This window comes from Chiroxiphia lanceolata, chromosome 2, assembly GCF_009829145.1.
Source record: "Chiroxiphia lanceolata isolate bChiLan1 chromosome 2, bChiLan1.pri, whole genome shotgun sequence".
Taxonomy (NCBI): Eukaryota; Metazoa; Chordata; class Aves; order Passeriformes; family Pipridae; genus Chiroxiphia; species Chiroxiphia lanceolata.
In genome coordinates, this window is record NC_045638.1 from 103,287,857 (window position 1) to 103,309,996 (window position 22,140).

At 49.0% G+C, this 22,140-nt stretch overlaps 3 protein-coding genes across 29 annotated transcripts in view; all 3 read left to right on the plus strand.

The window, feature by feature from the left end:
• Window positions 1-4,109, plus strand: part of C2CD3 (C2 domain containing 3 centriole elongation regulator) — a 41,266-nt gene extending 37,157 nt beyond the window's left edge. For all 10 annotated transcript variants that reach the window (XM_032677887.1, XM_032677894.1, XM_032677890.1 and 7 more), the window contains one exon: window positions 3,410-4,109. In XM_032677887.1, coding sequence (XP_032533778.1) covers window positions 3,410-3,547 — 138 coding nt within the window. In that variant the 3' untranslated portion in view covers window positions 3,548-4,109. The remainder of the gene's footprint in view (window positions 1-3,409) is intronic.
• A 1,301-nt stretch (window positions 4,110-5,410) lies between these two features.
• Window positions 5,411-8,130, plus strand: UCP3 (uncoupling protein 3). Its single transcript, XM_032677900.1, has 7 exons — window positions 5,411-5,442; window positions 5,724-5,862; window positions 6,005-6,215; window positions 6,525-6,722; window positions 6,865-6,966; window positions 7,332-7,512; window positions 7,669-8,130. Exons 2-7 carry the CDS (start codon window positions 5,737-5,739, stop codon window positions 7,772-7,774), a joined length of 924 nt encoding a protein of 307 aa, XP_032533791.1. The 5' UTR covers window positions 5,411-5,442; window positions 5,724-5,736; the 3' UTR covers window positions 7,775-8,130.
• A 2,375-nt stretch (window positions 8,131-10,505) lies between these two features.
• The window catches only part of SYNJ1 (synaptojanin 1), a 54,786-nt gene continuing 43,151 nt past the window's right edge, over window positions 10,506-22,140 (plus strand). For 8 of the 18 annotated variants that reach the window (XM_032678490.1, XM_032678496.1, XM_032678497.1 and 5 more), the window contains exons 1-2: window positions 10,508-10,766; window positions 16,927-17,072. In XM_032678490.1, coding sequence (XP_032534381.1) covers window positions 16,949-17,072 — 124 coding nt within the window. In that variant the 5' untranslated portion in view covers window positions 10,508-10,766; window positions 16,927-16,948. Of the gene's footprint in view, window positions 10,767-15,455; window positions 15,534-16,926; window positions 17,073-22,140 lie in introns of those variants that run through there. The other 10 variants (XM_032678505.1, XM_032678493.1, XM_032678502.1 and 7 more) reach the window with 5 other exon arrangements.

Genomic DNA, 22,140 nt, shown 5'->3' on the forward strand with positions numbered 1-22,140 from the left:
CTCTGTGTGTGCTCAGGTTGGAGTCTGGATGAGCCTTTTCCTGGGGTGAGGAATGGTGTAAACACAACATTTTGGATGTGTGCTCTGGAAAACATGCAGGAGGTGAAAACTGATGAGTAGAAACTGCCTGGTTGATGGATCAAAAGGGAGGTTTGATGTCCAAAAAAAGAGCAATGGAGCTGGGGAAGAGTCTGGAGCACCGGGAGCAGGGGAACTGGGGGGAATTCAGCCTGGAGAAAAGGACACTGAGAGGGAACTTTCTTGCTCTTTTCCAGCTCTCTGACAGGAGGATGGAGCCAGGTGGGGGTTGGGCTTTGCTCCCAAGGAACAAGGGAAATGGCCTCAAGTTGTGCCAGGGTAGGTTTAGGTTGGATATTGGGAAAATTCTTTCCCTAAAAGTGTTGTCCAGCACTGGCACAGGCTGGAGTCCCATGTGGATGTGGCACTTGGGGACATGGGTTAGTGGTGGCTTTGGCAATGCTGGGGAATGGCTGGACTCGATGATCTTTTGCATCTTTTCCAACCTCAGCAATTGCATAATCCATGACTCTGGTTATCTGTGTGAGCTGGGAGTGTTAACAGTGCTTTTAAACCTCTCTCACTTTGATTCATGCCTGTACATGTAGAAAAGCAGCAAGGAGAGCTGCTAAACCTTTCCCGCAGCTGGAAGTTCATTTTTAGGAACATCCTTGGGATAGATACACACATCCTAACACCTCTGCATCCTGCACATTGGAACAGAGGTTTGAAAATGGGAGGAGGTCTATTTTAGCCACTTCTATCTGAAACAACGTGTTCGTGACATGTTTTTTGAGCACACCTTGTTTACTGACTTCGGGAGCAAACAAACTGCTCTCCTTCATCTCGGTGAGGTCAAATAGCATCAAACACATGCTCCTGTGTCGTGGTTTCCGTTCCTGGAAGTGTTCAAGGCCAGGTTGGAGCAACCTGGTCTAGTGGAAGGTGTCCCTGCCCATGGCAGGGGGTTGGAACAAGGTGATCTTTAAGGTCCCTTCCAATTCAAACAAGTCTGGGATTGTATTCCTCACTTTCAAAACGAGAGGTGCTGGCTCTCCATCCCTGGCTGAGCACGACAACATGTGTGGCACATGGAAAAGGGGAACTGTGAGAGGTGGGAAGTGCAGTTTCATGCACCTCTGAAACAGGGTTAATTAGCAGATTTGGGGAATTTTCTAGAGAGCTGCATAGTGATGAACTCCAGGATCAGCACTGAGTCTGGTTACTGCCCCTCTCCAGCTGCTCCTGATGTTTTGGCTGTTTGTGGACACATAGGCAGAAAACAGTGTGGGAAGAATGAGCTACTGACTTGGTCTTCTCTGGACAGTCCTGCGCTATCGAAGAGAGGTGCTTTCTACAGAGAGCAGCTCTCTCTGCTGTTTTTTAAGCTTCCACTGTTGCCAGGTCTGCATTTAACCTCTCTTGGCTCCTAACATTTTGTTTTAGGAAAATCATCCTGGAGAATTGTTAAGAAGAAACAAGAACAAAGCAAAGATTCTCCTAATTATCCATGTATGTTATTTCAGTGTGATAAAATGGGAAGTGTTTTAAAGTATATTTATCTGCACACTGTCACTTGAGCCTGTAATGTACAGTTAACCAAACACAAGGACTCGCTTGTTCCTAAAAAAGCCATTTACCTCTAAACATCAGAGAGGAGCTCACTGAAACAGAATCCTAGTCCCTCCCTCTTGGGAGGGAGCTGGTCACCTCAAAAGACCTTTCCTGGGACTCAGAGAAGCAGTGATGTAGGTGAAAGGCCAGACTGGTGGATCAGCTTTCCAGGAGCCTTTCCTGGCCCCACAGCTTCATCCTCTAAAGGCTCCCAGAGCCAGATCATGGCTTTCTCAGTGCTTTATGTGCATGAGCCGGCTCTTGCTGGGGAGAAACATGAGTTTCTTTGTAGCTGAAATTACCTGTCTTTAGTGCTACAGGAACATCCAGGACAAAGCCAGGCTTCTGGGAGGCTGCCAACAAACCACAGAGGAGGTGACACTGCTTAATCCAGGGGTTTTCCTCTTGGGGGATGCTCCTTTGGGATCCCTTCAGCTGAGCCCGGCTGTTCTGATCCACTTAGATGCAGAGGGGAACCAGGTTCTAAACCATTCCTGTAAGCGAGATTAAGGCACAAACGAGGCCAGATGCTGGATCCCAAAACGATAATTCAACTTTATTTTGTAACATAAAAGCGCAGAGAGAAAGAAGGAAAACAGAAAAGTAGGAGAAGCTAAGGGTAACTGTTAAAAGCACAGGGGACAGGAGTTACCACCACCATGAAGTGCCACTGGCTTGCAAGCTGGTAGATCTCTGCTGGGCTTCTTCCCTAGTTACCTTGTAGCCTCCTAGGAAGGAGCTGAACTGGCAGAGTAACAGAGTGGCAGCAGCTCCCACAGCAGTCCTCAAACAGCCCCCCAGCAGGCCCCGGGCATGGCCCTAAATACCCTCCCCATGGTAGCCCCTGGATGCCCACTGGCCAGTTCACCAGTATCCCAGCAAAGATCACCTGGTACCAAGATGGGCCCTGAGTGTCCATTGGCTTGTTCTCCAGTCTCCAAACAAGATCTGCCTGGCATACCTTATTTGGGAGAGTAACTCCTGGCCATGATCTTGATTGTAACAAGTTTTTATCTTTTTTTGCTCATCTACCTGCCTCTGCTGGCTTGCCTCCTGGAGCTTTGGCAAGTAGCTCAGCTCCTGCAGCAGCCCAGCTGTGACATCAAGGCTTTTTAGCTCCATGCTTAAAATGGTGAAGCAGACTCCATTGTTTAATCAGTCCATTAAACTGGCCCATCCCATTTGTCCTGGAATCATATGTTTGGGTTGGAAAGGACCTCAAAGCTCATCTCATTCCACCCCTCTGCCATGGGCAGATACACCTTCCGTTAGACCAGGTTGCTCCAAGCCCTGTCCAACCTGGCCTTGGACACTTCCAGGGATGGGGCAGCCACAGCTTCTCTGGGCAACCTGTGCCAGGGCCTCACCACCCTCACAGGGAAGAATCACTCTCCAATATCTAAATCTCTCCTCTTTTAGTTTAAACCCATTCGCTGCCTTATCCTGTCAGCCAGCTTGGATTTCTTGTGCCAGAGCATTGCCTCTCCACTGCAAGGGGGTTTTGTCTTTAGGGTTCTGCAAATTAAAGAAATGAAATAAATAATTGAAAGCCAAAACACAGAGAGTCAGATCCCAGTGACTACACCAGTGTCATTCCTTTGGCTTCACAGAGGGAGAGTTTGGCTGAGGATGGAATTTCACAAAGTCAGAGTTAAGGGTTGAGACCTTTCTCATTGTGGTGGTTTTTCCTGTGTATCCAACTGGTTTCCCTGTGGTTTGCCACAACCCAAATCCAGATGCTGGCAGAGTTCTCACACCTGATCTCTTCTCTCCACAGGAGAGAAGGAGTGGAGCAGTGCCAGGGGGGATCCCGTACCGAAGGCCAAATCATCCCAAGCCCACGCCCAACCTCTCAGAAGAGGAAGCCCAAAGAATTGCCAGGATCTTCTCAGCTCAGCTCTCCAAGAAGGAATAGCATTCATGAGAGACCATCCACAGCGGAGCTTCCCGATCCCAACCTCTGGGTCCTCCAGTAGAGGGGAGGTGAAAGCCACAGCTTTCAGGCTCTGCTTTTACTTTGCCTAATTGGTTGGTTAATTGGCATCCCCTAATTAGAGGGGCTTAAAGCCTTTGATCACCCACAGGGAGCTGCAAGACCATGTGTCTTGCAGGGGCAGGTCCCCGAAGAGATGCACCCCTGTGGGTGACCCATGACCTCTCCATGTAGTCTAATTTTGGGATGTATTCCTGTGAAATCACCCTTTCAAAAATAGCTGGTGGGCAGCACAATTTGCAGTTTCTAGAGATGCCCAAAGTCCTTGTGTGAACACAGGCCAAGGGCACTGTAAAACACTGCTGGGTGTACAAAAGGGGGGGGACTAGAAAGATGAGATTTTTTTATCCTAAATTATTTTTGTATATTTTTATGTCCTGCACCTTTTGGAGAACAGACTTTGATGCCAGCAGAGCTCAGTTATTTTTGTACTGCTCTCTTTCTAGTGTTTGTGTTTCAATAAAATTCCCCTGGTTTCTTGTCAGCTAGTGCAAAGTGTCCCCCTCAAAAGGGAATAGGACTCCTTCTTCCACAAGCTTCCAGGGTGGAGAAATGCTGCTGGAAGCTGTGCTGGCTGGGAACACATGGAAAGGTCACTGCTTTGCCAAGGAACTCAGTATCACTGTGCAGCACAGCTGCATGGGACAAGTTGCTCCCAATTCAAGCTGCTTTTCAAATCATACATGGAATTCAGGATTTAAAGGAGCCAAAGGATCAGCAGCCCCATTTCCTCCTCCCTCTGTAGTGTTGTTTTTCCCAGGGGACACCCTAAATGTGTCCCTAAATTCACTGCTGGCACAACTTGCCTGTGATCCCGGCCCCTTTCCCTCCTGCTCTTGCCGGGTCAGGTCGGGATGGGAGGTAAACATACTCAGTGTCCCCTGCAGGGACAGGAGTGATGTGCAGGCTGCTTTCTCAGTTGCATTCCCAAAAAAAACCCAGGCAAGATGCCAGCTGGGCTGGGAACACTGTCACAGAGGAGGTGACAAGTGTTGACCCCTCGGGCATGAGATAAACAGCACCTTCCTCTTGGGTTTAGGTCAGCAGCGCAGACGGGCAGGAAAATAAGGCAGGAGCCAACTGGAAAAGGGTGTCAGTGCCAGGCAGCTTTTTCCTGGAGCCCATGGGATGGAGGACCACTCAAAGTCCCTCTTATGCGAGGCAAGCTCAGGTGTGAGCATGGAGGTTCCTGGCACATCCAGAGGGATGTGGCCCATCCCTTTGGGCTTTGTGAGTGTGGTGCTGAGGAACACCAAGGGTTAAACTCTTGAAGTTTTTAAAACTGGAGTTAAAGGGGCATTTCTGCACTCCACCTTGGCCTCCAGCCTCTTGTCTGGAGCCTTGTCCTCCCCGGAAGCCTCAGCCACAGTGCCCAGCCACACTCTGAAGGGTGTTGGGAGGGTGGTGGTTTTTTTTGGGCAAGTGTTTTCTACATCTCATTCTTCCTAGAGCACTTTTAGGTTAAAACCTGACATTCCTCCCCAGTCCCTGCAGTCCCAGTGGCCACCTGGACATTGCTGGGTGCTTCCCCACAGCATTGCTCCAATGGGTGCTGGGGTTTTGGGCAGGATCCCTGCTTCCCATGCCTGAGCCCTTGGTGTGGGCAGAGGGTTGAAACAACAACCCTGTCATGGGTACCAGGTGACCCCACTCCCATCAGCTCAAATGCCACAGGGGGAACTGTTTCCCTGTCACCCGATCTGATCGGCTGCTGGAATGTCATCCTGAGTGCTATATAAGGGTGGGGCCAAGGAGTCGGCTCTCAGGGTGCTGCCTGAGCAAGGCAGGAGCCAAGAAGCGGTGCCGAGGTCCCTACGGTGAGGCCATGGGGGGAACACGGGAGAAGCTCTCAGTGAGCAACCCCCATTATGGCTGGGGCGGGATAGGGGAGGGTGGGAATGAGTGAATCCCATGCTGAGCAAGGAAGCCCCGTGCCTCAACTTCCCCGGGGATGCAAGCGAGGAAACAGGGCCGGATATGGGGTTTGGGGTTGTCCCAAGCCAGCAGAAACCACCCTGGCACATCATCACCAAACCCGTGTGAAGCCCCATCTGTCGCAGCATCCCAGATCCTCCACAAACCCCTCCCCTCCCTCCAGCCCCTCTGCCACCATGGTGGGTCTGAAGCCCCCCGAGGTGCCCCCAACCACCGCCGTGAAGTTCGTCAGCGCGGGGATGGCCGGATGCATCGCTGACCTCTGCACCTTCCCCCTGGACACTGCCAAAGTCCGCCTGCAGGTATGACCCGCCGGGCCCCCCAAAATCCCACAGGCAGAGGGAACAACCTGCAACAGTGGGACTCCCCATGCCAGCTCCACCCCAGAGCTGGTGGTGTTTAGAGGGGAACAGAAGGCGCGGTGACACGGTGGGCATCCTGCAGATCCAGGGCGAGGTGAGGATCCCCCAGGCCACCAGCTCCGTGGAGTACCGGGGTGTTTTGGGGACACTGAGCACCATGGTGAAGACGGAGGGACCCCGCAGCCTGTACAGAGGGTTGGCAGCCGGGCTGCAGCGCCAGATGAGCTTCGCCTCCATCCGCATTGGGCTCTATGACTCCGTGAAGCAGCTCTACACCCCCAAGGGTGCCGAGAGTGAGTGTTCAGGTGGTCCGGACATCCCTGCACCCCCCCATCCCAATGCTCAACCCTACCCTGGAGGGGCACAGCCCACCCTGGGGTGAGCAATCCACTTGGAGGGGCACAAACCCCCAAGATGACCCTTGGTGAAGCGCTGGGGTCCCCACTTGCCCCAGGGTCCCCCCATAGCCCAGGGTGCCCACAGGGCTGAGGATCCCTGCAGGTCCAGGGTTCCCACACAGCCCAGGGTCCCCCTTGCCCTGGGGTCCCCACGGGGTTGGGGGTTCTCACAGGGCCGGGGATCCCAGCACCTGCCCTCTCCAGACACAGGCCTGGCTGCGCGGCTCCTGGCAGGCTGCACCACGGGGGCCGTGGCTGTGGCCTGTGCTCAGCCCACCGATGTGGTCAAGGTCCGGTTCCAAGCCAACGGGGCACTGCTGGACAGGGCCCGCCAGTACAGTGGCACTGTGGATGCCTATCGCACCATCGCCAGGGAGGAAGGGGTCCGCGGGCTCTGGAGAGGTACGAGGGAAAGGGATGGGAAGGGATTGGATGGGAATGGAAATGGGGATGAGGAAGGGGACAGCAGGGCTGGGGCACCTGCCCAGGGTGCTCCAGGAGGAGCTGTGATCCCTATTCCCAATGCCTCCCCTCTGCTACCCAGGAACACTGCCCAACATTGCCCGCAATGCCATCATCAACTGCGGGGAGCTTGTCACCTACGACCTCCTCAAGGATGTGCTGCTGCGGACAGGGCTCATGGCAGGTGAGAATGGAATGGGGGGCCTTCCCTGTCCCTACAACATCCAACCTCAGCTCTTCCCTGCCTTTAGACAACATCCTGTGAGGGATGACGTGGCCAGGGCCCTCTCTGTCCCAACAACATCCAACCCTTGGCTCTTCTCCATGTTTAGACAACATCCCGTGACAGGGGAATGCGGCCAGACGCTATCCTTGTCCTCACAACATCCTCAATGACATGAGGGGGGATGCAGCCAGGCGCCATCTCTGTCCCAACAACATCCAACCCTTGGCTCTTCCCTGCCTTTAGACAACATCCCATGAGGGGGGACATGGGCAGGGCCTTCCCTGTCCCCACAACATCCAACCCTGTCTCCTCCCTGCCTTTAGACAACGTTCCATGCCACTTCGTGGCTGCCTTTGGCGCTGGGTTCTGCGCCACGGTGGTGGCATCACCAGTAGATGTGGTGAAGACACGGTACATGAACGCCAGCCCTGGGCAGTACCAGAATGCCCTGAGCTGCCTCCTGGCTCTGCTCAAGCAGGATGGCCTCGCTGGCCTCTACAAGGGGTGAGTTGAGAACACCCCACTGAATACCCACAAACTCGCCACGATGGCCATGTGGCCACGCGGCACTGAACTCCAGATATCCCAACCCACGAGCGGGGCTTTGGGGAGGGGGATGTCCCTGGTACATCCTCTCCAGTGTTGCTTTTCCCGGCACAGCTTCATCCCATCCTTCCTGCGGTTGGGCTCCTGGAATGTGGTCATGTTCGTGTCCTACGAGCAGCTGCAGCGCGCAGCAGTGCTGCTACGGCCAGCCCTGGCCTGATCTCAGTCCAGCCCTGGCCTGACCCCACTCTGGACCCTCTCACCATCCCAGAGAGGCTCAGCATCAATTATATTAATTGTGGAAACGCCAAGGAGCAGCAATGCCACTTCTGGAGAGACAGAAGGAGAAACGACGCTGTTTGAAGAGAATTATGGGAGAGTAGAAGTTTCCAGAGAGGAGTTTTAGGAAGTAAGAAAAGAAATGTTTCTAGGTTTTCCAGCTGGGAAGAGCAGCGCTTCCCAGGGGCAGCAGTGTGGGCAGGTGGGACCAAGCCGGGAGATGGGGGCTGTGGCAATTCCTGTTATTCCTTATTGGCACTTCCAATAAACCACCCCTATGGGGTCTGATCAAGCTGATTTTCTCTCTCACTTCTGGTGCACTGAATAATTCCCCATTAACCTCTAATTATTCAGGTCTGTCACAGTCACCAACACCAGCTGTTACAGTTTAAATTCTCTTGTATTTTTTCTATGCCACCATGAGGGGGCTCTTGCCTACAGAACCGCAAGGCGGGGCTCAGCAGACACACCCCCCCCAAACCCAAGCAACCGCCTGGGGACGGGGATGCGCCGCGCCGTGCCCGGGGGTGCCGGTCCCGAGTGGACGGGGCGGTGCAGGGGGGACCCCTGGAACCGAGCTCCTGCGGGAACCGCGTGAGAACTGGAGGAATAAAAGCGCAGCCATTTACGCCCTTTGCCTCTCTCAGCTGCGGGCTGGTTGCGGGAGCTCTCGCCGGCTCTGCTCGCCCGAGCACCTGCGGGCTTCCCGGCGCCCTACCCGGGCCGGCTTTGCCCGGCCCCGTTCCTTCCACGCCGGGACCGCAACCGCCGGCTCCTGCTGGTTCGGCGGGGACGCCGGAGCTCCCCCGTTTCCCGCTCCTCCCGCTGGCCCCTGCCGTTTGGATCTACCTGGAGGCTGCCAGAGGTCGTCACAGGTTATTAATGAGTGTGGCAATAATTAGGGCAGGATTTTGAAGCTTGCCACATCCATAGCCAAACCTTATTCAAAGCGAAAGAGACCTCGCAGCTGGTCAGGGGAGGTGACCCCCATCCACAAGCCGGTGTGAGCATTTCCTGGAATGAAAATATGGAATATGGGTTTCTGTCCCTGATAATATGATGATTCAGAATAAAACAAATCTTCACAGGTTTAAAGATAAGAATCCAGTTCCTACCACACCAGAGAAGTGTTGGGATCAGAAGGCTCACTGAAAAACCTTCTCCATCAGCAAAATACCCTTTTATAGAAATATCCTTTAATTTTTAAAGCGAATATCCCTTTATTTCGGGGTCAGTGGGTGAGTTTATCTTCGCTTGGGAGTGTTCTCCCTTCTTGTCTCCTTAAACATACCAGAAGCAGTATGATTCCTGATCTTAGGAATCCTAACTGAATCCCAGCAGAAATATTTCAACATCTTTAATGAACACGGAGGATCAAACCTTTACCTGGGGTCAATCCCTGCAATCCCACCTGGATTCAGTTTATAATGGCTTCGGGAGAGATGTGGGGTTTTTTAGGGGACTGCGCTTTATTTTCCTCTGGGGTGCGGAGAGAGGGTCTTCGGATTTACTTTTTTTTTTTTCGGCCAGGTCATTTTTGGCTTCTTCGAGCCCCGAAGGAGGTCCCGGTTTCGCCTCTGCCCACTGCCTGGACGCCTCCTCAGAGCTGCTGAGGACCAAAGGAGCTCCCATTCGTCCCCCGCTCTCCCCGCTTTTCCCTGGACGGACCGGCACCTCCGTCCCTCGCCGGCTGCCGCCTCCCGAGCCCCGGGCGCGGCGCGGACTGCCCGGGGCTGGCGCTGCCTGCGGAGGGGCTTCCGCCGCCCCCACTCTGCCATACAGCCACATAGTCCCTGTGGGGGGCTCGCCCTGGGGTCCCAGCCCAGCTGCCGCGGCTGAGATCCGCCCTTTGCCGCGTGGGCTCGGCTGGAAGTGGGAACCGCTCCCTCGTTCCCCAAAAACCGGCACCTCCCGGGCCCGGCAGCGCCCCCTGCTGGGCGCGGCTGTGACTGCGCCGAGGGGCGAAAAGCGGCTCCTTGTTTTGGGTGGGAGTTTGGTTACGGGACTGCTGCTTGTTTTGTGGTGTTACCTATACGTATATATATGTGTATTCTTTACTAAAGAGCTGTTATTTCCCACACCTTTTTGACTGGAGCTCTTAATTTCGAAGTTATAGTTACTCAGAAGGAGGAGCTTGGTTTTTCTCCTATCTTGCCCTTCTTAGCAAATATTTTTGTCTCGTTAAACTAAGACAATAGGTCTAGGTACTTTCCTTTTCCCATAGATGGACTCTCACCTTCTCTTCCACTCTCACAGATCTCACTTGCTAACCATAAAGAGTCCAGCAGCTGAGCCCATGCCAAATGTCCAAGAAGGAAAACTCACAGCTGATTTTACTCTTTCCCAGAAACCAAAGACACTTCTCACCTATTCCTACCATCCAAACTCTCAATCTTACAGCCTCGATCAAAACTGAGCAGTTTCCAGATACAACACAAAAAAGAGAAGTGTGCCGAGAGAGAAAGCTTTCGCTGACCTACCCCCTAATTGCAAACTTCTAGGCACTCCTAATTAAGTGACAGTCACTTCCCCCTTGCAGCCTTTAAACCGTACACACCCCACATTGCACTGCACAGGGAAAGAACAGGCATGGGCTCAGCTGCTGGACTCCTTAGGGTTAGCAAGTCAGATGTGCGATAGTGCAAGAGAAGGTGAGAGTCCATCTACGTGAAAAGGAAAGAGCAGAGCCCCAGGGTGTAGTGTGTAGTTGAAAGGCTGCAAAGAGAAGGGCTAATCCAGTAACTGTTTTTGCCTTGGCCTGTTTTACTCTACAGGAGCTGTAGTGGACACTGGACTCTGCCAGACTGAAAGTGCTTCAGTGTACATCTACCTGAGAAGAACATGCAGTGCAGAGTGGGATGAGTACAGTGGGTTCCTCCATGAACTTCTCTCTCAGACCACCAGAGACCCCTCGAAAAGCCAAACTGTAGCAGGTAAGGAAGGAAAGGCACCTCTGCCTGACCTGCTGGGGACAGCACAGGTCCTGCTGATCTTGGGGATTGGGAATGTGGTGGGAGCCAAAAGCACCTTCCCCAGGCCGGAAAGTCTTTCCTAAAGCACCATCTCTGTGAAGAAAAGGAGGAGTTACTTACAACAATAATCATAATAATATTGGGGAAGAGCAACAAAGGGAGCAACAAGTCCAAGGGAGCAGGAGGGATGCTGAGCTTCGAACAGTGTTTGAATGAGGCAGAATCTCCTGGGATGTATAAAACACAGCCCCAGGTCTGGGATTACAGGTTCAGTGCAAACTCCTCCTGTGCACCCTCTGTATTTGCCTCCTGTCAGCACTTGGCACTTTGGGCATGTTTGGGTGCAAATGCACTGGTGCGCTTGAGGGATCAGTGGCACTAAACCATTTCACACAGGGCTGACTCTGAGCTCTTGCTAGGGAAAGCATGTGGCACCTCGGACATTTTGATAAAAACAGTTTCCATCATTTTGAAAAGATGTTAATTTGGGCTTGAAGCCAGACTGGTTTCAACATTGCCTGGCCCCTCTCAGCCCCCCACCGATAGATTTGCAAATAGGGCATTGTCCTAATGAGTTGCTTGGTCACTTCCAGGGGGAATGTCTTCCTATACCCACAACCAAAACAGTTGTGTAGGACAACATGAGCTGTTCATGGAAGGCCTGATTCAACTGGGAAAAAAAACCCCTAAACAAACAAAACTACCCCAAATTTCAGGGTGAAAACACAATGCTGCTTTAAGAGGAGCAAACACACAGTCTGGCACCACATTTCCTCTTTATTCCTGGTGTCCTGGAAACCCACAGGGAAATACAATCCCTCAGACCCTTCATTCCTGAACACGAGGGTAACTGGAGTTTTAACCAGATCCCAGTGACCTGTACAACTGTGTGGACATGAGCATAAACTCATCACTCCATCCAGCCCATCCCTCATGTCCAAGAAGTCCCAAAGAAGACTCCAAAGAATCCCAAATCCTCCCAGTCCTCCACTGCATCTGTGGTGTGGCCAGTGCCTGCAGTAAGCCCAGCTCAAGGCTGTCACCCAGCCCTGCATCAGCTCCATCCCTTGGGTTTGGCTGCTTAAATACCAAAGCATTTGGCATGGCTGGGCTGAATTGAGATCCCTGGCTGACCACACCCTGCCACCCCTGGAGTCTCTTCCACTATACCTGAGGCAGGAGCAGCAATTCCACCTGTTGCTGCTCCCAGCTGTAGCCCAGCACTTTCTGTCCTCCCATTATTTGAAAGCCCCTGGAGCAGATTGTGCACCTGCAATTCCTCAGGAATAGGGAATTGCGCATTTTACATAAAATAGAGGTCCCCTTCAGTCCAGCCCAATTCCTGCTATAATTCCTGCCTCTTTTGATCTAACCCTTCTGTTTTCCTAACTCCTCCTTCCTGAGCCTTTTCTAAGCTGTGTCCATTCCTCACGGGACTCTGCTAGGACACAAGAGCCTGAATGTGCCCCCAGTTGGGATGACAAGTTGCCATCCTGGTTTTACTCACACTCTGCATTCTTTTGGGATTCCTGCAGCATGACCCCATTTTTCTTTACATCCCAGTTAGTTTTTAAAGCAAAAAATCTCCCTCAGGGACTGCATCCCATTTTTTCCTGCCTCCTACAAAATGACTGTAAAATTGTGTTGTATTCTACAGACCCATTTTCTGGTTGTTTTCCCCCACTGTCAGTTCCTAATGAGGCTATCTGCGATTGTAGAATCTCCCAGGTCATGGGGTCACCAGGAGTCACATAGTCAAATTTACCCCAGTTTTTCAGGATCATCACCAACATGTGCCAACACTACTGGAGGGCAATGTCACCATGATGTCTCCATGATGTCACCCCAGACCTGGGATTGTGGTCCCAGAGGGTCCCAGTTCACAGTTTAGGAGGTACAGAAAGGTCTGGGAGGCACCTGAGGGGTCCCAGAGGGTATTTCAGGGTCCCCAACCCCTATCTCCCTACTGTGACAGACAGGCAGGAGCCATGCCCCCATCACTGTGGATTTTGCTCTAGTTATTTTATAACGAGGAGTCATTAACAAAGCATTGGGGAGGGGTGTATGGGGCACCCTATAGGGATGTGGGGCCCTCAGAAAGACACCCTTCAATCCCCCTAGGGGACCCAGGGTTGCCCCATAGGGATGAGATTATATAAATTATATATGACCCCCTATATAAAATATATATGACCCTCATATCCCCTGGGGGGGTGTCAGGCACCCATATAAGGCCCAGGGCCCCCAACCCCATTAGACTTGGGGGGGGCAGGTGTCAGGTACCTCCTAACCAAGGAGTTTGGGGTGTCCTGAGAAAGGATTTGAGAGGCATCGAGGGATTTAGGGTGGTCGTGAGAGGGAATTTGGGGAACACAAAGGGGTTTGGGGGTCCTGAGAGGGGATCTGGGGGCATAGAGGCTTTGGAGTGGGTCTGTGAGGGTACTTCAGGGGTACAGAGGGGTTTGGGTGTATCCTGAGCAGGAGGGTTGGGGGAGGCTGGGGAAAGGGACAAGAGAGATGGGGGGTACATGGGAGAGATTGGGGGTTGGAGAGGGATTTTATGGAAGATGTGGGGAGGTTTGGAGCCCCTTGAGTGCATTTTTGGGGGTTGCAGGGTTTTGGAGGTCCCTGACCTGTTTTTGTCCTCCAGTGCTGGCCCTGGTGATGGTGCAGGACAGATCTATGAGGGGGGATCTGGCTGCACCCATAGTATTACTCTGTTTCAGGAGCCCACATCCAAAATTTGGATGGCACCTGCAAATAGAGTATGTCAGGGGGTTGCCCCCCCACTGGAGATGCCAGGACAAAAAGCTGGTCTTTACATCCCCTGGGCAGCCTCTCATCTGCACCAATAACACGAGTGCCAAGTGCTTTCTTTGCGTAAATAAATGTGCTGCCATAATTTTTCACTGTCCTTTTATTCTAGAACCTTATTTTTGGGAGCAGCAGCTTGATGACTCAGATTTGGAGGGGCATTTGTGAGACTGTAAGGAATGAGATGGCACTTCTAGCTGGGAAGAAAAGTGTAGAGCCCCAGTGTTAGGTTGTGAGGAGTAAGGTGGTCCAGCAACTGCTCCTGTCCTGGCACATTTTTCTGTGCAAGATGTAGATGGAAACTTTTTGGTTTAGTTTTAGGCTCTTTGAGAGAATGTGATGGTGTCTATAGCTGAGAGGGAAAGTAGAGGGAACCAGGGTGTTTGCTGTAGTGTACAGGCTGCAAGGGGAAGGTGAAGGCCAGCTTTTGTTCCAGGACCTTTTGTGTGGGAGCAGCTGCTGGATATTTTCAGTTTTGAAGCTAGGCTCTGTGATAGTGAAAGACTACGATGGTATAGAGAGCTGAGAAGGAAAGGGCAGAGCTCCAGGGTGTGTGGTGCAATACAAGGGATGCAAGTTCAATGTGGAGCCAATAAGATCTGGGCACCTAAAGGTGTCAGGAGAGAAAGCTGTTCCTTCCCTTTACCTTCCCTGGGCAACCTCTCATCTGCACCACCAACACTGGCGTAGGTGCTTTCCTTCACAAGGAAAAGCACTGTCATCCACTTTCAGGAGGCCAACTTCGAAATTTGAATCTGTGCTCCAAAATTTAATACATCCAGAGATTGCTTGTGTTGGAAATTATTAATAATTATTATTGTATTTTAGTGTCTTAAGTCTTGCTAAATACTCAGTGAAGTCAAGTGGAAATAATCTTAAAAGGAATAGTTAAGATCACTTCCAAAGGAGTGAATTGTTGGAACTTTCCCAAAATTTTAATTAATGGTAGCAGGTAGCTAGGTTCTTTTCCTCGTACAGACTCTTGTCGATTCGATCTTTAAATCACCAAAAGCTTTGAGTTTCTCTGGATTGAAGCTATTGAAACACTAACAAGCTTCAATAAACAAAGCTTGAGGGAGATGAGGATTGAACACCTGGGATCTTAAATTTATGGTCCTTCAAAGACGAGTTGGAGTAACCAGCAGATTCAGAGGGCAATAACAAAGACATTACGGCCGGAAAGTTGTAGACTCTCTAAGGAAAATAATAAGAGGATCAAAATTAGTCAATGAAGAATAGAATACTAATTAAATGAAGAGAATCGTGTAACTTAGAACCAATGAACATTAATTTATTTGCTAAAATGTATAAATACTTGAAAAGTCTTGAAAGGGTCAGAGGTAGCTGGAATGATTCGCTACTTATTTCTGGCCAGAATAAAGTAATGCCTGGCTCACCAACACTTAAAAGGTAGTGCTGGAGGGTTTCAATTCTTCCCGACTATTTTCAGTGACAGTGGGAATGCTGGAGTGTCCTGTGCAGGGCCAGCAGTCGGACTGCGATGATCCCTGTGGATCATCCTTCAAGCTCAGGACATTTCCGTGGTTCCATTCCTGCTGCCGGGAAGGGGCCGGCTTTAGGTGGCTTTCCGTGCTCCCACCCGACCCGGAGCACCCGCCCTCACAGCCCTATGCCCGGCGCTCTTCACACAGCGCCGCGTCCCAGCCCCGAGGGCCGCTCCCGAGCCTGCCCCTCGGGTTTTGCTCCTCGCAAGGAGCACTCGGCAGAACCGAAGGCCCACCGCGATGACCACACTGCCGTGCCACAGCGCAGCCCCACACCCGCCCCTCCGCGCCGTGCCCGCCCCCCGCCTTCCGGGGCGGGCTGCGCAGTGCGGAAGGGACGCGGGGCCGGGAGGAAGCGGCTCCCGCCGGCTCCGCGGCACCGGGCGGGGCGGGCGGGCGGCGGCCGACGGTGAGCGGGGCGGCACCGCTGCGGCCGCGGGCTGGGGCCAGGACTGGGCACCGGGGGGGGGGCCTCGGGAGACCGCGGGGGGGCTCGGGCGGGGGCGCCGCCGGTGCCAGGCAAGATGGAGCAGGCGCTGCCCGCGCCGCGCCGGGGATGTACCCGGGGATGTACCCGGGGATGTGCCGGCCCGGAGCGGGGAGGCTGGTGGCCCCAAGCCGGGAGGTGCGTGTCCGCCCTGGAGGTCATGGAGCGGCCGGGAAGGGAGGGCACCAACCCCCGCTTCTGCCGTTCGGGAGCAGTCCTCCTTCGCTGTGTGCTTCCCGACCTTCAGCCCTTAAGAATCACGCTGCTCTCGCGTTTGTTTAGTTTCTTGCTGCGTGGGGTGTCTGCTTTTTAAATTATTATTATTTTTAAGGTCTCACCCCCGCGGCTGACGGGCAGCGTCACTGCTGTGGTACTGCAATGTTTCAGCCGCTGCAGGGCAGGGTTTAAATTCAAACCAAACCCTGCTTTCAGTGAAAAAAGGAAAAAAACCCCAACCAAACAACAAACAACAAAACAAAAATAGGTTAGCGTTTCCGTAAAATCTTTTAAGATGTCTTGGCGGCTTCAGTGTTTAAAATATATCATCTTTCTGTATAAGGTCTGAATTAGTAAAATAGATACGAAAAATTGAGGCCTGCCCAGACTTCTACCCCTCTGCTTTAGGCATTAGTTTATCATTAGCATAGTTGCCACTCTTCCTTCCATATTGGTGGTATCAGGAAAAGCTTATTTTTCTTCTTTTTTTTTCCCTAAGAAGAAATCCTATTTACTAGGTATTGTGAAAGAAATTGCTTTAAACTCAAAGAGAGTGGAGAAAAAAATTGATTTAAAGTGAGTGAGAGTAGGTTTAGATTAGATGTTGGGAAGAGACTCTTCCCTGTGAGGGGGGTGAGGTCCTGGCCCAGATTGCCCAGAGAAGCTGTGGCTGCTCCATCCCTGGAAGAGTTCAGGGCCAGATGGACAGGGCTTGGAGCAACCTGGTCTAGTGGAAGGTATCCCTGCCTATGGCAGGGGGTGGAACTGGGTGAGTTTTAATGTCCCTTCCAACCCAAACCAGTCTGGAATTCTATGAAATTCTCATTGTCTCCAAGAAGCTTTTAAAAAATGTTAAGGTGTTTCTCTGAGTAAGTCTGGTTTTGAAACATTGTTATGTCGTCTTCAGATAATCCTTACATTTGTTTTGGAACATGAGATAAAATAAGTCTCATGAGGTAGAAAGAGGGAGCAGGTCTTTTTGTTGTTGTTGGATAAACACATAAAATCCCCAGGAACGATGTGGGTCAGACCTGCTTTGCAGGAGGTATCTGGAAGCATGGGGAGGTTTCACTAACAGTCATCATCTTGTGTTGGACAGGGCTGCCTGTGATCGGGGCAAAATGGCTTTCAGTAAAGGATACCGTGTCTATCACAAGCTGGATCCGCTTCCCTTCAGTGTGATCGTGGAAACTAGGAACAGAGAGGAATGTCTCATGTTTGAATCCGGAGCTGTGGCTGTGCTCTGTAAGTCCATCTGTTTTGATAACTACAGTGTAGAAAGGTGGCAGACTTGACGTGGTGTAAGCTGTTTATTTGTGGAATATAAAGAAGCAACTGTTCTGTTTTCCTATTTGCTAATGGAGAGGGTTGTGATTTAAGTGGGAAAAGAAAGAGAGACATTTTCTTACCTTCACCTGTTGAGAGTTTAACACAGTTAATTGCATTTCATCATGCATGTATATTTTCATGTCCACTAAATTTTCGTCTAATTGCTTCCGACAACATCTGCTTATTCCTTTGCTTCTGAACAACTTTCTTTTGAATATGTGATAAATCATTGACAAGCTAATTCTCTGTGATGTATTTCATAATAAAAAATTCTATATTCTTAAATGTTACATCATTGTAGTTTGTTTTGATCTCATTTTATATAATTTTTGATTTTTTTTTTACTTTTAGCTTTATTTTGTCCCTGTGTTTTTAACCCATCTTGAGACTCTGTATTGATTTGTCTTGTAATAAAATGAGTAATATTTGGAGCAAGGTGTCTTGCATTGCAAAGTTATTTTTACATGTTTTAAGTGATAAATGTATGAAATATTTCCCTTAAATTCTTCCCCCTCCCCCCTTTTTTTTTGGAGGATACTGAGAAGTGCAGATGAGAACCATGAAGCCTATACATAGAGTTTTAAAATATCGTTTGGTTAGAATTCTTCAGGAAGTCAGAGCACTTGGTTGCACAGGGTTTCTAAGCTTGGTTTTGACTCTTTTGTAGAAAGCTTTCATACCATGGAGGTAGTTTTCTCTTTAGCCAGTGCCTGTTAGAGGCCTGGCAGTGATTGGCGTGGTAGCTGTGACTGTATGATGGTCTAGGTGAAGAACAAGGGGTGCTTTTCTCCTGGTTTTGTAATTAGATTCTTTTTTTTTTCTGATACAGTTTCTTCTTACTATATATTTAAGAATATATTGGCAAGGCAAGGCATTGTGTGGTGTGGATTGGGAGTAAGTGTCCAGCCATAAAGCCACTGAACAGGGTTAGTGCAAGCACTAAAGTGCTTTGAAGATTTGTGGAAAATGTTATTTTAGCATGTATTTAGTAACTGGGGAGCATGCTTAAGCTGCCTAAGGGCCAGTGCATGAAAAATTATTTATTCCTGGAAGTTATGCTCAAAAAGGGCAGTAAGTCAGTTGCTTTTTATGCTGGGATACACTGCAGGCACCTGGATAAACTTTCTTCCCCAAAAATTAAAAATGATTTCCAAGGTCCTGTACTCTTCTGTGCCTCAGTTTGTTACCAAATCGAGAAAGCAGGACCTGAAGGAAGCTTGAAATCCTCTTTCCTCTTTTGTTCTGTACTTAGTGATAGGATGTTATTAATCTGTAAAATGTTGTCCTTGAAATTCTAATTGGTAGGTTACAGCATAGCAAACGTTCATATTCAGCTGGAAGTAGTTACTCTGAATATTGTTTTCAGTAACCTTAATCAGGAAGCTGCTTACTTTTTTTCTGTCTGGTACATGGGCACAGTCTCCCAGTGAATACTTAGCAGTGGCATTTTGCTTTAATTCTCTCTGTTTAATTTGTGTTTAATTCCCTAAATTCTTTAGGTACTGAAACTTTTGCTAGTGGTTGGAAGATGACAATCTTAAACTGACAGCAGAAAAAGCTCAGGAGTTCCTCAGCTCAGGATTTTTTTTTTTCTTCTTTTTCTGTTTACTGTTCCTGTCTGGTATCATTTCTTTTTAATACTTATTTAAATGAGTACAATTATTAGTGCTCAGGAAAGATTTATAAATTGCTACTTCTCCATCTCTCTTGCCGTGCCACAGAACCCAGCCAGAAGATTCCAGTCTGTAACCAAACTTCCAGCTATTGGCACAAATAAAAGACAAAGTAATGAGAAACTGCTCCTTGGGGAAGATTTCCTGTATGTTTGTAAAATCTGTGTGAATAGACAGAAAAATAGTCCAATCAAGCATATATCAATTTAAATCCATAACAGCATCACTTTAAACTGCTAAAAACTTGTGGGTTTTGCTGATGGTGCCAACCCTTTTTAAACTACAAAAAATTGACAATACTGATCTCAAACTGTAAGGCACTTTTGCAAATATTTTAATAAATACTGGAAATTAAATAAAGTGGTCAGCCTTATACCTGACCATAGTTATTACCAGTATGTAGAATGTATAATATGTGCACAACCTAGTGAAATGCAGTTTGCCATTGAAACTGATTCTGTGTCTCAGTTCTGAGGGCCTTAGTGAACTGTACCTCCTGGAATATCCACGTATAGAAATTTGGCTTTGAAATGGGCTAAGAGAAAGGACTGAAAGCTTACTGATCCTTTAAATGTCATCTCAAAGGAAGCACATCTGTCATTTTGCTGAGGGAAGGATAACTGCGTTAACCTTCATCCGCTGTGCACTCAGTGAGGCACTGCAAGATGATGATTCAGAGGATTTAGTTAGGCCTGGGTATGAGATGCTGCACAGCTCAGATGATGGGTGATTTTCAGTGAGTGCTCTATGTGCTGTTGTTCCAGTCAACAAAGTGAGAGGGAAGCCAGGAAGAGGATTGAGGTGGATAGTTCAGAGGTGGTTGTGTAATTATTGTCTTAATGTGGGAGCAGCCCAAGCCACGCTTCTGCTCGAAGTGCCCTGTGTGGATCAGCTGTGGCCAAAACAGTTGGGCAATACTTTACGTGCCTTTCTACATTCAACCCCTCTTTTATCCACACACTCCTAGTACTGTATCCTTAGCCTGAGGTACTGCAGTCTGAGGGGGATCGTGCCCAGTTTGTTTCTCAAGGCCTGGTGAGAGCACTTGGGTTTAAATGTCAGCACCCTCACTGCTGATTTGTTTAGAATTGAGTGGGAGGATGTCATAGATCTATTTTTCTAATTTGCCATATGAAATAGACAGTATGTTTATTCCTTGAAGTAGGACTCTTAATAAGATATTACCTGTAAAGATTTCATTGACTGGGTAGGAGTGTGTTCTCTCTCCCTGTCCCTGCTGATGAGTCATCCCAAAAGGAGTGGGAAGCTGCCTTTACTCCTGTCGCCTGCCAGGCATAAAGGAGAATGTTCTGTCATCTGGGAAAACACTGAGTGGAGAGAGCAGGAGCATCGTGCACATCCTTGGACTCCAGTCCTGTGGTAGAGTTGAGAGCAGGACAGGTGTGAGCAGGAGGAGGCACTGTGCCCACCCCGAGCTTTCTGTGGGGCTGGAGAAGAGCTGTAGTAACCTGTGTGCAGCAGGCGTCTGGTGTTCATGGTTAGCACTGCTACTCGTAACACTTCTTGAAACAAAAATTCTCCCACACATTTAAATCCAAGTGCTTTTACCAGGCCTTGAGAAGCAAGTTGGCAGGATCCCCTCAGACTGCAGTATCTTGAGCTGACCCAGTACCAGCAACATGTCGATAAAAGAGGTGTAGCAAAAGTAATGAAATGGTTCTTCAGATGGTTAATTTATAAATGAAAGTGGTGACTCCACTCTGATTTTAATGTCACCTATGTGGTAATATTCAAGTGTTAGCTTTAATTTAAATCGTGAAAGTTTAACCATCCTAATTTGAAAAAACTTGAAAACTTCAGTCTTAAAGCACAAAATTAAACTATGTAAGAATAGTTCGTAAGTTTTTTAGATTTTAAACTTTTTGAAGTGACTGTAGCATGAACTTTTTCTTGTCTAATGTAAATGAGGAGTCTTGTGCCTGAAGGAACTGCATATTGTGTCTTTGTTCCCAGCTCAGTCTTATATTCTAGATGGAGGTTGTAGCCACTAACTGAACATGTGTGGTCATGGCAGTCTGTGAACTCACCGAGAACATAAATATAGAAAGCCTACATGGTAACTTTTAATGTGATCTGGGCTTTATAGTCATTAAAATTGCAAAACTAATTTCTAATCAGGAATTAAGCAGAATACATGTTGAACCAAGTTATCCTAAAGACAGGATTGTTGATGAGGTTCCATTTGTGTAAGACTGGGAGGGCTGACATATTGCCTTTAAAATAATTGAATTAGTTACCTTTAATGAGTCCGTGATTTGTAAGGTGTGATTATAACAATGCACATTTAAAAATACTGTGACTTGTTAATTTTTAATAAATATTGACTTGAAATTATTTTTCTCTTTTTCTGTGACACTGCAAATGGGGCTTGCTGGATTTCTACAAGAATGCATTGCAATTTGACTTGAAAACCACATCAAAAGTGTTGTGATTTTGTGGAGATCAGTGTTGGTTTGTTTTGGTTTTTTGGTATTGCTAAATAACAATTGTGAAAAGATAAAGAGTTTTCAATTCTTGGACAAGTAAGGAGAGGGTCAGTAGAACTGCCTTGGGCTTCTGGAGACCAGACTTTGGTCTATTGAGGCAGCTGTGCAGGGTCCCTTGGGAGGCTGTCCCAGTTCAAATGGAAGAGGATGGGGAGGAGTGTGGTGGAGCTGTGTCTTCTTCCTGATTTCATCTTGGTTTTCAGAAATCTCAAATGCTTTTTCTTGATGTTGTAACACTCCTGATGGTGGGAAGTTCCTTGTTGTGCATTGCCCCAAAAGCAGGAGCCTGGGGGTGGGCAAGCAGGGGCCAGGGCAAGATGGATGAAGGGGAACCCATTTCACGTTTTCCCATGTGAATTTTGGCCTTAAAAGAAAAAAGGGAAAAGTGCAGGCAATGCCAGATAGAAATACTTGTATGGTTGCTGTGGAAAAGCTTTGCTGAATGCACACTGAATTAAGTCCAATGTCACTGAAAAACATCATGGGAAATGCTTTTGGTTGGTCCTTGGGCCCTTTGTTAAGAAAATAATAATTGACTGGTCACAGTAAGTTTTTCTATTTCCATTTATTTGTTTTTGCAACTCTTTGGTGCTTTGTTGAGGTGGCCTTTTTTAGTTGTTCTGAGTTTGCAAAGCGCATGTTACTTAATTTACTTATTAAGGCTTAGCAAGGATAACCGGCATTCTCTGCAATGGAAAAAGAGAATAAATCCATCCTAGACAGGAAGGCCATTGTTCTGAAATGTCATTTAATACTGGCAGGCACCTTTAAGAAAAATCCTGCAAGAAGTTTGAAACTAAACCT

What these genes read in the sequence shown, in the direction of transcription:
- UCP3 (XM_032677900.1), top strand. Translation starts at nt 5,737, where the DNA reads ATGGTGGGTCTGAAGCCCCCCGAGGTGCCCCCAACCACCGCCGTGAAG. An exon ending in GCGGACAGGGCTCATGGCAG is followed by an intron (nt 6,967 to 7,331) that starts GTGAGAATGGAA and finishes CCCTGCCTTTAG; the next exon opens with ACAACGTTCCATGCCACTTC. An exon ending in CTCGCTGGCCTCTACAAGGG is followed by an intron (nt 7,513 to 7,668) that starts GTGAGTTGAGAA and finishes TTCCCGGCACAG; the next exon opens with CTTCATCCCATCCTTCCTGC.